At 43.9% G+C, this 12610-nt stretch overlaps 1 protein-coding gene across 2 annotated transcripts in view; it reads right to left on the bottom strand.

Moving 5' to 3' along the window:
* The window catches only part of rock1 (Rho-associated, coiled-coil containing protein kinase 1), a 38178-nt gene extending 25659 nt beyond the window's left edge, over positions 1-12519 (bottom strand). For both annotated transcript variants that reach the window (XM_076293493.1, XM_076293494.1), the window contains exon 1: positions 11592-12519. In XM_076293493.1, coding sequence (XP_076149608.1) covers positions 11592-11684 — 93 coding nt within the window. In that variant the 5' untranslated portion in view covers positions 11685-12519. The remainder of the gene's footprint in view (positions 1-11591) is intronic.
* Between the last annotated feature and the right edge of the window lie 91 nt (positions 12520-12610).

The following is a 12610-nucleotide window of genomic DNA, read 5'->3' as shown; positions in this document are numbered from 1 at the left end:
AAATGATCAAACAAATCCTCGATTACATTACAGTCTTTGGAGCTTTGGGTCTCTGGGTTAGAAATCCCTTGGTAGAGGCTTAGGCGCAGGCCGGCTCAGTCTTGTTTAGATCCAAAGCTAAGATCAAACTTCAGTGGCACTGTAAACATTTGTAATTCTCTAAACTGACTTTGACCTGATGAGGGATTTCTGCATATTTTGCATTACATCACCAGCAGGGCAGTTCAGTGAAACAGTGTAATCTGAGGAATCCCACCAAATAACAGTGTGCACTACATACTCAATGATAAAACAAATAAAAACACACAGACACTGCCAATTAAGAATATAGAAATTATACGAGCATCTTAAATACTGTTGCAAGAGGCTCAAACTATAGACTAGTATCCACATGATGAACCAAATTCAACAATTTATGCAAAATGTAAAATCAGGTTTCTAGGCCAAGTATACTTGCGTATACAAGGAATTTGGTCTCTGCATTTATCCCATCCGTGAATTAGTGAACACACAGAGCACACATTGAACACACAGTGAGGTAAAGCACACACTAACCCGGAGCAGTGAGCTGCCTTGCTACAGCGGCGCTCGGGGAGCAGTCAGGGGTTAGGTGCCTTGCTCAAGGGCACTTCAGCCATGCCTACTGGTTGGGGATTTACAGGCAACCCTTCGGCTCCAAGCCTGAAGCCCCAACCAGTAGGCCACAACTGCCCCAAAAAAACACACTACCATAGTAGTGCCATAACCTAAAGCAGAAATAGAACTGGATTCATGATTACAAAGCCAGAACAGATAGGCCGTGGTCCCACTGGAGGAGTGGGAGGAAGGCGGCCTACTTTTTAACTGAGGGATTAGGACAAGTGTTCTCTTCAGCTCTGTTCCCCAAGTGCCATTACAACTGTGTTTCACTCTGGGTTACAAAAATACACAGCTACACCAAATCATGCCCTTATTCACCATTTTGTCCAATCTGAGCAGTTTTCCCCTACCTCGGCTAGCGCTCATTTAATCAACCTAAAAACAGTCATAATGTCATCGGTTATGGTCATGCATAACACACTCAACCATATCTTTCATCTTTTCATTCATAACACACTCAAAATGTATCATTTTGGCTGATATGTTGAGGGACAAAAACACAACAATGTGTAATTGTACTTCTACATGTGGTTAGACAACCTGGTCCAAACAAGCCCTGGAATTCCCAAGATTCACTCTGATAAGATATCAGAGGCCTAAATGTCAATCTGATTGTTTTGCAAGGGACAGTCCCCTCTTGCACAGCAGCACAGGAAAATACTGAACATTCCAAAGTGTGCATAACCACGAAGACTATAAGAGGACAGCATGTTCAAACAATTTATTAGCACAATTATAAATGTTTTTTTAAGGGAAAGCTAGACTGTCAACAGTGAGTCAACAGCTGTACAGCAGCTCAACTCAAGTGTTGAGTCTGAGCTAATGTGAGCAGATTCCTCCAGTTCCACCCTATCAGCTAGTAGTGCTTGAGTGGCATCTGAGCAGCAAACATATTAAGAGGTGAGCGATGGGAGATGTGACCAGGCTGCAGCATGAGTGACATCAGCAAGATTTAAACTAATCTACTGTAATCCCAGGTCGTCTCACACAAGCAGGGCATTTAGTCAGAGTCAGTGATTTAGAGTGGAGAGCCGTGCTTATTTGTTGGCCTACACATGGGACTACACATAGCTCTTCAGTAATACTCTAGGTGCCCAAATAATTGTCATTGTAGATCATATGATTTACGCCAGCCTTTGTGAAACTTCTTTGACCTGAGGCCCGGTCATGTCAGATCCACATGGTCCCCTGATGATGTTTGCATGAGAAAAACTTCCCAAAACAATGGCAGAAGTGATACGAGTAGGGACATCATCCGCAAATTAGGCAAATTAAGATATTAAAGGAAAATTCCGTTTTTTAGCACTTTAAGGCCCTTTTCTGGTTTGTTTTGGATGAACTAGAGTGGTGGACACCGAAATTTTGACGATTGGTCCTGTCTCGACTTTTCTGACTCGTTTTGAATCACCTCAGACTGCTCAGGGTGGCTGCCAACAGGCATACTATAGTAGGCTACTCAAACATATCCAAAAACAACCCTTAACGTTCGTTTTCAAAACTGTGCAACTCACCGAGTGGTTAGTGGTGTTCGTTGATGTTCCAAAACAAGTAGCGTAGCGAAATACAGTTTCTGTCGTGTTTTATTTGGCATTTTGTAAAATCCCATTGATTTCTGTTGGAAGACTCATTGCACGTTGATATTACTGCGCAACCGTCTATGCTTCAGGTTCAAATACGAATCATGCGCCAAAATATTTGCTTTTAATAGTCAACGATTTGCTTTTAATAGTCAGCGATTCAAAACGAGTCAGAAAAGTCGAGACAGGAACAATCGTCAAAATTTCGGTGTCCACCACTCTAGTTCATCCAAAACAAACCAGAAAAGAGCCTTAAAGTGCTAAAGACCGGAATTTTCCTTTAACATACTTTTGGTTACATTTAATTTGAATATTCTTCTGTTGCGGATTCTATGTATGGCAAATGACAGAGCATATCTTTATCAAAGAGGAAGAATAACTAGATGTACCGCAGAGCGGTACAAAATATGACCGCCGCCCAGTCGAGCACATTTTTTCCACAAAAATAAATCACGCTGAAAGGCCTATATGATTCTAACTGTCTCACTAAATTGCATTATCCACACTCAATTCTGACTGATATCTGCTAGACAACAAGTACCAAAACATGATTAGTTATTTCACATGTAATAGATTTCACATGTAAAATTATTTTATACAACCCCACCTCCATCTTGCCTGTTCATAATTCTGAGAAATTCTTGAATTGTGTGCATGTGTGCATGTACATGTTTATGTTATGCGTGTGTGTGTGTGTGTGTGTGTGTGTGCGTGTGCGTGCTTGTGTGTGTGCCTGCGTATGTGCCTGTGCATGCAAGCGTACATATGTCTACTGTGTGAGTATGTGTCATACGTATGATTACTGTGAATGTATGTATGTGTGTGTGTGTGTGTGTGTGTGTGTGTGTATCTGTTTGTGCACATGTGTGCACATGAAATGGGTTAACATGACCCCTGGAGGCAAACATACGGAAAAAAATGGTCATCCTAGGCCCTACAGTTCTCAAGATATTCACAGAGAACTGTGTCTGCCCTACCCTTCTTTCGGGGGGTCCAGTCCAGCAGGGGGGCTACAGATCAAAACGAAAAATTACGGTTCCATGCTATCCATGTGGGGGTACATGCCCACCAAGTTTTGTGTACCCCGGTCTTTCAGTGTCCCGGGAATCATTGACAGAAATTTGGGCATGCGAAAAAAAAAATAAATAAATAAATAAATAAAAAATAAAAAATCTGACTAAAACTATATGACCGCCGCTTCTCTGCGCGGCGGTCATAATTACTATTCACTTTTGAACACATTATGTTCAATTCTGACTATAAGCAATGCCCAATGCTATACAGGTGATTATCCAGTGGATTGATGGTCGTAAGGGAGACTTTGCTGTCGTTTCTCTATCGTCATTGTGTTAAACCCGCTTGGTCTCCGCAAAACTGTAACGGAAGCAGGAGAGAAAGATGTACAGGTTTCCAGCCTGAGCTGCAGGGCGAAACCAAATCGCCGGCAGATCGGGCTGGGTTTACCCAGTCTAGATGACGGAGTAAACGGCGACGAAGTTGAGGCGAGCCGGGCAATAACGAAGGCAGCGAGAGGCCGGACTGACAGCTAGCGAATCCTTTCAGGACTCTCAGTGCAAACAAAGGCAGGGCCCTTGCCACAGCACAGCACAGGGCATGGCAGGGCAGGGAGTGCCCTGCTGCAAACATGGCCACTTGAGAGAGTGAGAGAGAAAGAGCACGATGGGAAGAAAAAGAACCATTGGAGAAGGAGAGGCAGGCAGGGAGGGGGAGAGCAAGAGAGAGAGAGTGGGGGAGGGACTTGTGAGATGGATGAGTAAGGCAGTATAGTCCACATCCACCCTCAGAGCTGCCCTCTCACACACACTCTCTCTCACACACACACACACTCTCACACACACACACACACACACACACAGAAGATTAACGAGAAATATCTTGAGCCACATTAATATCTGAGGACAGAATTAGCCACATCCATATTTCAGGAATGGCAAAAGAACAAGGGAAGCAAATCTGGTTTGCTGGGAAAGGGCAGTTATAGCCAAACAGTCTTCAGTTTTAAAAAACCTCTGCCTCCAGCTCTCCCTCTCTCTAACACTCCCCCCCCCTCTCTCTGTCTCTCTCTCTCTCTGCGAGTCCAGGATGGTAATCACACAGCTCCATGCTCAGCAATGCACGTTTGCATAACTTCCTGCCGCAGAGAACTCTGGACAGCCACAGTCACATTCCACAGCAGGACGGTACACGTCAGAGTGCTATTTTAAGAATGTGGCCAAACAAGCTCTCGACAAAGTGATGGGGGGTTGGGTGGGTGGGTGGGGGTAGGGGTGGGGGGGGGGGGTGGGGGTGGAGAAGGGCCAAGTACAAAGTCACAAAGCAAATCTTCTTCTCAATTAGCACTCATGAGTCAAGATGTAACATTACTGTGAGGGACAGAGGAAAAGGAAAACCAAAGTCAGTCAAACGAAATTGAGAGAGGGAAGCGGGAGGAAAGTCACAGGAGTGGAGAGGAGAGGAGAGAGGTGCAGGCTCGACCGATGGGCCACGGCCGAGGAGAGCAGTCTCAGAGGGCCAGGGTTAGGAATGAGACCAGCGTCCAAAAAAAGGGCTGACAGCTCGACTATGGCAAAAGCAAAAACAAATAAGTCCTCATTCTTCATCTGGTTTTCGGCATGTCGACTACCGCACTACGCGCAAACACAATGGCTTTTTTGTGAACTTGGAGCATGATGGCACAAACGTACATTAGTGCTCAAGATGGCTTCATTGATAGTCAAAGAGAAGACGCCAGAAAAATATGGGATTGAAACAAATAAATAACCAATGCGTTCACCTAATACTGCAAGGTAGAAAACTAAATTGATTGTATGTAGAGGGCTTTTTTTCTATCCTTTCGGTCAGCTCAGAGAGACATTTAAAAAGCTGATCTTATTGAATCTTAGTATTAAGCTAATTTGATTTTATCGCATCCTGGAGACTTCTGTATAATGCAGCATGTAGTTCATACATAACTGAGGTGCACACACTTAAAACTACTTTCTACATTGGCCTGTTAGATGCCAGGACCTAGGAAGAAACGCTTCACTGACTTGTCACTTCAATCAAATCAATAATCTCTCTCTCTCTCTCTCTCTCTAGCAAGATTCATCCATGGGCGCTGAGGTGGCGGCTGATCAAGTTCTAAACAGTGATCTGAGGCATTACCGTTCCCATCCTCCCTGCTGTTTCACATTCCGGCCCTTTATCTTCCAAATTCTTCTCTGGCAATTACCTCAAAGTTCCCCATGTGGCTCAATAACTATGTCAACCTGAGGAGGGGAGGGGGACATTTCTCTTCATTTGTGGTGAGAAGTTCTGCATGGCTACTGTCTAGAGAATATGTTACAGAGCAGTTACACAAATCTGGGACTTGTTTCATCATTTCCTCAAGAGTCAGTGGCAGTGCTTATGAGCCTTCCTGCTGTATCTGACTCATGTTTGAATGGCGGTGTTTTTAAAAAGCGCAATAGTGCAATTTGCTTCATCTTTTTGGTATCCTATAATCTGATGCCTACAGAAGACATCCATACAAGGAGCCACCCGAGAGACTGATTTCACAGTATCAGTTATTAACAGCTACGAACAGTTTTAAATTAACTTTGCCTAAATTACATTATAACTGTCACTGAAGGGATGCCAACACAGTCTTTGGACCTTAATCAGAAAATTTTAGCACAAAGCTTTTTGTGATCATATTAAGAGGAGCAAAAAAAAAAGACCAAAAATGTGTAATAAAAACAAAGGCTGCTCGTTGCTGTTGTGTATTTTTGTGATTAGCAGAGCCGGGTCACAGACTGGCTTTAATCTGTCTAGCGCTCCAAGCAGAAGGTGCTGTCTGCCGGGGAGCAGATGGGAGCTCACGCTGAGGCCCGGAGCACGCCGCCACCCCTCAGCTCTTCCAGGGGGGTTTCCCCCCCTCCCAACCTCCGCATGACACAAGCAAATTTCATTTCCATTTCCCAAGAGGTGGAAAGAGATGCAGTGGTGTTGCACTGAACATACAACTAAGCACAATGAGTCTGCTCTAATCGCCTGAGCCCAACTTTGCTTCAGGTAAGCAGGAAAATTGCTGGCAAAACCGCAAGACCAAGTCAAAGAGGACACAAAGCCACAATGTTTTAATTGAAACTTCAGGGCAGTGCAAGACCTTCAGGAAACCTGAAATCAAGTGAGAAAAGTCCAACAGTCCGGTGCACCACACCTTTTAAACTCCGCTGGAAAATCAACATGTTGCACTTCTGCCACTGTGCTGTGATAAGTAGCTACAGGTCATTCTCACTCCTGAGTCTACTGCACAATCATTAGCTAAAAACACATTGTTTAGTGGGCCTATTTAATGCAAGTATTTTTGCTGATGTTGCTATGAGAGTGGCAAAGAGGTTAAGTTATTAGAAAAGCACATGCAAATCGGTCCCTTTTTCATTCAAGTGGCACTCAGAAGTACATAGAAAAACAAGAAATCTGGCTGCTGACATAAAAACACAGCAATTATTTGTATTAAACCTTGGGAAAAAATCCATACAACCACTTTTTCCAGCCATCCTCGGTTTAAGTTGAAACTTTCCATGGGCGACCTGACCACATCATTGCTTTCCAGATGACTGGCAACGTCGGCAAGGCAGGGAGGCCTCTGAGGAGCGGTACCTCTCGTTTCCTATCGCCACCTCCAGCTCATGGGCAACCAGACTTGGGCACCACAGCTATTCCTACATTCAAAAGTGCTCACTTAGCATCCTAAACTAAGCACAAAGGTTTGTCTTCCTGCAGTGGATAAGCTCAAAGTGTGCATCCAAATAAATAACTAAATGCAAAATAAATAGATAAAAAGGTGCTATTGAAGTTTTAACTTTTGAATTATAAACCTAATACTCATTGAGGTAGTGCTCTACTTAGTAAATAAGCTGCAGCGTTATCACATCCATGGCTGCGTGGGAACTGTCACGCCTGCATGGGAACTTGTCGCCTGCTCACCTCTGGGGACCGAGTGAGTCCGAGGCCTAATCCAGTGGAATAAAGGCCAGTGACATCTAATGAACCCCAGCAGCATCAAACATGCATTCCATCTCCTTACGAGGACGCAGAGAGAGAAAACCAGTGTCACAATTGCTCTCATGTCAAAACATAATTGACTCCAACAGACTTGCATTCATGAGTTTCCGGCTGGGCTGAAATCCAGAGCAAACCTTTTGACCATGTACTTCATTGACAAACCTCCAAAACTCCCATCAGAGAGAAAGAGACAGAGAGATAGAGATGACCCAGCAGAGAACATGCCCATGACTAACATGACCAAACATGCCATGATGATCTGCACCTAGAGCAAGAGGTACAATCACATCTCCAGAGAGGAGAATGCTCTGTGTATAAGGAAAGGCATACGTCATGACAACCAATCAGCCATGTTTTCAATGACTCACATCAACCCATTCTCTGCCAATTACTTTTGAAACCTTTCGTAAAGAAACTAATATGATTCCTTTAAGTACATGATTATCCTATGGAGATGAGCAATTTTCCTCACATACTGGGATGAATGACCAGTAGCTGAAAAGCCTTCACATATACCGGACAGGCTCATACGGACAGGGGTCTGGCACAGGGGTTTATCATCTGAGGGGCACGGGAAACTACACATAGCTCTGTTCATTGTTGGCAATGGACCTGCAAATGAAAACGAGCCCAGAGGTAGTGAAACAGCTGAGCAGTGCAGTTTGGAGAGGATGGCCGGGATCTGACGGGACAAAGGGGGCAGATGCGTCGCTAAGAGCCCTGGCAGAGGGTGGCTCGCTCTCATTGACATCTCCGCTCACACACAGCTGACGGGCCACTAGTGGTGGACATGGGACCTCTGAGTGCCACATCAGCTGTAGACTATCTGTCCATCTCTAGTCACTGGCTGAAAATAGATAAAAATGAAAAGCAAAACATGGGCTTGCACGAGAAAGTCAACATGCTAGCTTTCTGAAAGGATTGGGCGATCTCTGGTCTTGAAACACATCTCTGAAAATGATCACCAAAGCCAGATGCATCTGTTAAGAATTGAACTTCCCGGGTACTGATAAGAAACTCAAGCCAGCCAAGATCACAGTCCACTTTAGTCGATGAAGTAGCCTAGCATTCTTATTTAACCTCTGTAGCTACCATGTATGCCTACACTTGCTCACCCAGTGTGCACCATCACTTGCTTTATGACATTGAAATAACAAACTAGCATGGCTATATGAAAGCATAATGTAGCCTACATGCTCTGTAAACAAAGCCTTCTATTTGAGCAATTCTTCCAACCACAAAACCAGAAAATCTTTCGGTGCATTCCCTCTCAAAGGCAGGGATGTAAAGCAATGCGGCTTGCTGGCTGCACACAACAGATAAGACGCTCTCCAACGGGTATATCTAGACAGAGGATAAGGCTGAGTGTTTGTCACTCCTTGCAGAATGGCATGCAGTGGTCATTTGTCAACATAACTAGACATGGCCTAGCCTCCTGGGAGCATAAAATGTGGGCTACAACGCTTTGTTTAGTCATTCGCCAAACAGAGTTCTCCTCTGCCCTGCTTCACATGGAAATGGACATGCCATAAATTAACAAAAGCACAGAGACAAAGTAAAAACACCTCCACTTAAATAATAATTAATAAGGAGGATACTCAGTACTGTAAGAAAAAAGGGCTCGGGTTTGTTGTAGCACACAATTAATAACACATTATCAAACCTCCACAACCCTATGCTCCAGGCTATCTCTTCTGGAATCTTTTTAGGACTTTGAATCACTGCAAACCTCCTAAATTATGAAATTGAGTGGTCATCTTAAAATCCAGTGGTCGTCTACTCAAATGGAAACTCCTCAGGACTTTAATAACAGAATGTGACAGAAGGTAGATTAAAACATATAGTATATACAATGACAACATGAGCCTGGGGGTTGCAGGTCTCACTTGAATACTAGCTTATATCAACACACAAATGAGATGACTTTAAGAGTTTTGGGTTGATTAGCTTTACAGCATTGGCCTGTAGAAATTCTTGCCATGATATAGACCTAGGGGTATTATTGCTCTGTCCAGGTTCAAAGACCATTTACAAAATGGTCACACCGATGGTCTGTGTGTGATCACAACCTTCACTTTTTCTAGAAAGCAGACCCAATAAATGCCACCCAACCATATACTCCACGCTTCACCTCTACACTCTACTCTCACAGCTCTGGTTAGTGTTGTTTTCTTTATTGGTCCTCGTCACCTCAGAGCCATAGTGTTTTATTCTTTGGTCATAAAGAATGACTGGGACACACAAACAGCACTGCCAGCAAGACCGAGACAAGAGGTTATTTGATTAGCACGGAATTTTATTAAGTAGTGGGTGGAGCAGCAGGGTGGTGGTGCTAAGGGCTGAGCAAAGGCCTCCATTCATCGATCTGACGAGACTTCTGAAGGGAAAAAACAACACCCTTGTGTTCGGCTGCCTGCTATATAGTCCCCACAGATCATTAGTATTCATGTTTGGGCTGTGTGCATGATTAGGTGAGGGCAAGTTCCCAGGCAGAAGCGAGCGTCACATTCCACCGCTGGTTAACTCAGCTAGTTTGAGAAGAGAAGTAAGAGGAAATGGAGGGGAAAAGCTGACACAAAATGTTTATGTCATATGGATATTCCATATAGTCATAAGAGTACAGACTCCCCTAGACAATGATTCAAGTGTACTGCCCAGCTTACTCTTTAGGACGACTACCATCAGGATATTTATGTGAACTGATATTTTTTGCCCAATAAGCAAGCTGCGTTTAAGGACCTGCAATAATGTGCTGGATTCATCCTCAAGAAGGAAGTATACATGACAGATGATAACAGTCATGTGTCTTTTCAGACTTCCTGAATCAAATGTACCCTCCTCAGCTTTCATACACACACACACACACACACACACACACACACACAGACCATCTATAAACCCACATAATAAGAAAAAAGCAATGCCCCGCAGCAATCATTCCAGCAAATGGATAGAAGCTCAAGTCCCCTTTATGAAAGCGTAATTATACAGGTCAGAATGGTTCAGTGAGGAGATGCTATGCGCTGTCCCACTGAGACACAGAGATCAGTAATAACTCCTGAGTGCCCACAGGGAGTAGTGGGAGGGAGGCGGGGGATGCCTTGCATAATCTGTGTACCTCATGGGCGAAGTGCAATCTGGAGGTGTGTGTCTGTCTGTGTGTGTGTGTGTGTGTTCGATTCACCCTGCACGTGGCAGCCTCCCCAAACAAGTCGCATCACGAACGCAAGAGCTACAGGAAGCAGTGGAGGCAGATGCACGAGCAGGTGAATTGATGCAGATGAGAGGACAGGCTCGGGCAGGCTGGGGAATGATACGAGCTGAAAAGAACAGACCCCACTCCGTCGGCTCTTGACGTAGGGCCCAGACAGTATAAGTTATCGAATGCCATTGTAACACAGCCTTCCCATGGCTGGATAAGGAAGCAGAAATCTCGATCTCTCAATTGTCTGTGCAATCATGCTGAAAGGTATGGTTAAGAACCTCCATGGCTGTCACAGTTGATGTCATTACCGTGGTTGACTGCTTCGTGAATATCTAAGAAAGCATCTGAAGAGCTTCAAAATCTAAACTGTGTAACATTGCTTTATGTTGTGTTCATCACAATTTCATGGGAATACACAGAAAAGCAACTACAGAAAAAACACTCTGTCAACAAATCAGGCATTTGTGATCTTCTATGATCTGATACAAAAACACTCATGTTATGGGGTAACAGATAGGTTTGTAACCCATTATTATACTGATCACAAGTTAGTTTTTTACAAACAAGTTCACATTGACTTTAGATTATGTACATTCTAAACGTACCTTCACAAAACATTCTCCCCACGTCCTCCTCAACTTAGCGTTAACTCCTTTTGAATGAGACTGTTCAATGTGCATCTCAAACTAGCAAAGCCTCACCTCAACACTCAGTTGCCAAACATCAGCTCATTTTGGTATTTTGGTAGCTAGCAAACTCATTGGTTGAGAGGCAAGTGCCCAAATTAACCAGCTAAAGTTGCAAGAGAAGTGCAAAGCCCTTAGACAGTAACTTAGCTAGCATAGGTAGTTCATGGACTAACGTTAACGTTTGTCATCCACATTAACCGACATGCTAACGCTCATTTAGGTTCCTTTTCCTTTATATGCAGTCGTTCCATAACATCACCATTGCTAAATGAATCAGCTGACCACTGGTTACATTTCATGCTTTAAGTTGGGTGCGTTAGTCACTTCAATGCTTTGGCGTTATTCATTTTTCACTGTAGTCCAAATGGATAAGTTATGATCAAAACAAAGTTGTAGTGCTTATATAATATACACAACAGTCAAAATGCTTACCAGTAAGCAGTCGGTGTTGATTTCTGATTTAGGATCCTTCAACATGGCATCGATTTTATCGAACCGAGCCGCCAAACTTTCCTCCGAAGACATTTTGCTGTCAAACTGAGTTCCACGCCGGCGCTAGCAGTGATTAAAATATTGTGGCTAGCTTTGTGAGCTAGCTAGCTTACTGGTAAGCCTGGTCAAACTTCTTCCTTCGCGTTGAGTTGTACAGTTAACAGTAGTGGAAGAATGATCAGAGAAGGGTTGTGTGTCTTTTCAGTTTTTCACACTCATTGCAAGGTATAAACGAACATCGGATGACCAAAATCCACATTTTAGGAATAACAAAGACTTGTTGTTTCCGCAGAGTTAACGTTGGTATCGCCAATGACAACTTCGCTAGCTAGCTAGCAGGACAAAAAAGGAAAAGAAAAGTAGAGGCTGGCTAGCTAGCTAGCTAGTAGCTAGCTGGCTAGCAGCAACAGATTATCAAGGCTCTCCAGACTGCCGCAGAGGGATCAAGCGGTGTGCAGCACAATTTAAATGAAAAAGACCTGGCTGTGTTCATATACCAAGTAGCTGCTATATAAAGCAGTAGTTACAAAGACGGCTTGCAGGGTAGTCACATTACTCCAGGCCCGTGTCCATATCAGTGCCAGGCCCTTGCAAGAAAAACGACAAACGAGTCTGACAGCTGCAAAGTAGAAGTGGCAAAAAAAAACTTCGACTTCCAAAATTCGATCACTTTAAAACACGATCCTGTTAAAACGCCCCATTGCAGTCCGCCTGTCTTATGTGTAGTATCTTCACCCAACAACTAGTCTAGTCGATACATGCAGAAACGTAAGTTCACACTTTAAAATATACGTATATTTCAGGCGATGTTATTTTTCGAAAAACAGACTGTGCCCGATTTTCTCGCACTGCCTGGCCAATATGTCCGCCTTCCTGTTCAAACACCCCGGAGAATCAACTTCGAATGGACTCGAGTGCGCATGTGTTAAAGTAGAGGCGCGTTCGGGACGAGGAGAAGT

Source organism: Alosa pseudoharengus, unplaced genomic scaffold (assembly GCF_046254945.1).
Source record: "Alosa pseudoharengus isolate Yale_2024_CS ecotype anadromous, Long Island Sound unplaced genomic scaffold, YU_APseudo_1.1 YU_APseudo_1.1_scf_2, whole genome shotgun sequence".
Taxonomy (NCBI): domain Eukaryota; kingdom Metazoa; phylum Chordata; class Actinopteri; order Clupeiformes; family Clupeidae; genus Alosa; species Alosa pseudoharengus.
The sequence above is the reverse complement of the archived record's forward strand: the minus strand, read 5'-3'. Positions and strand labels throughout refer to the sequence as shown.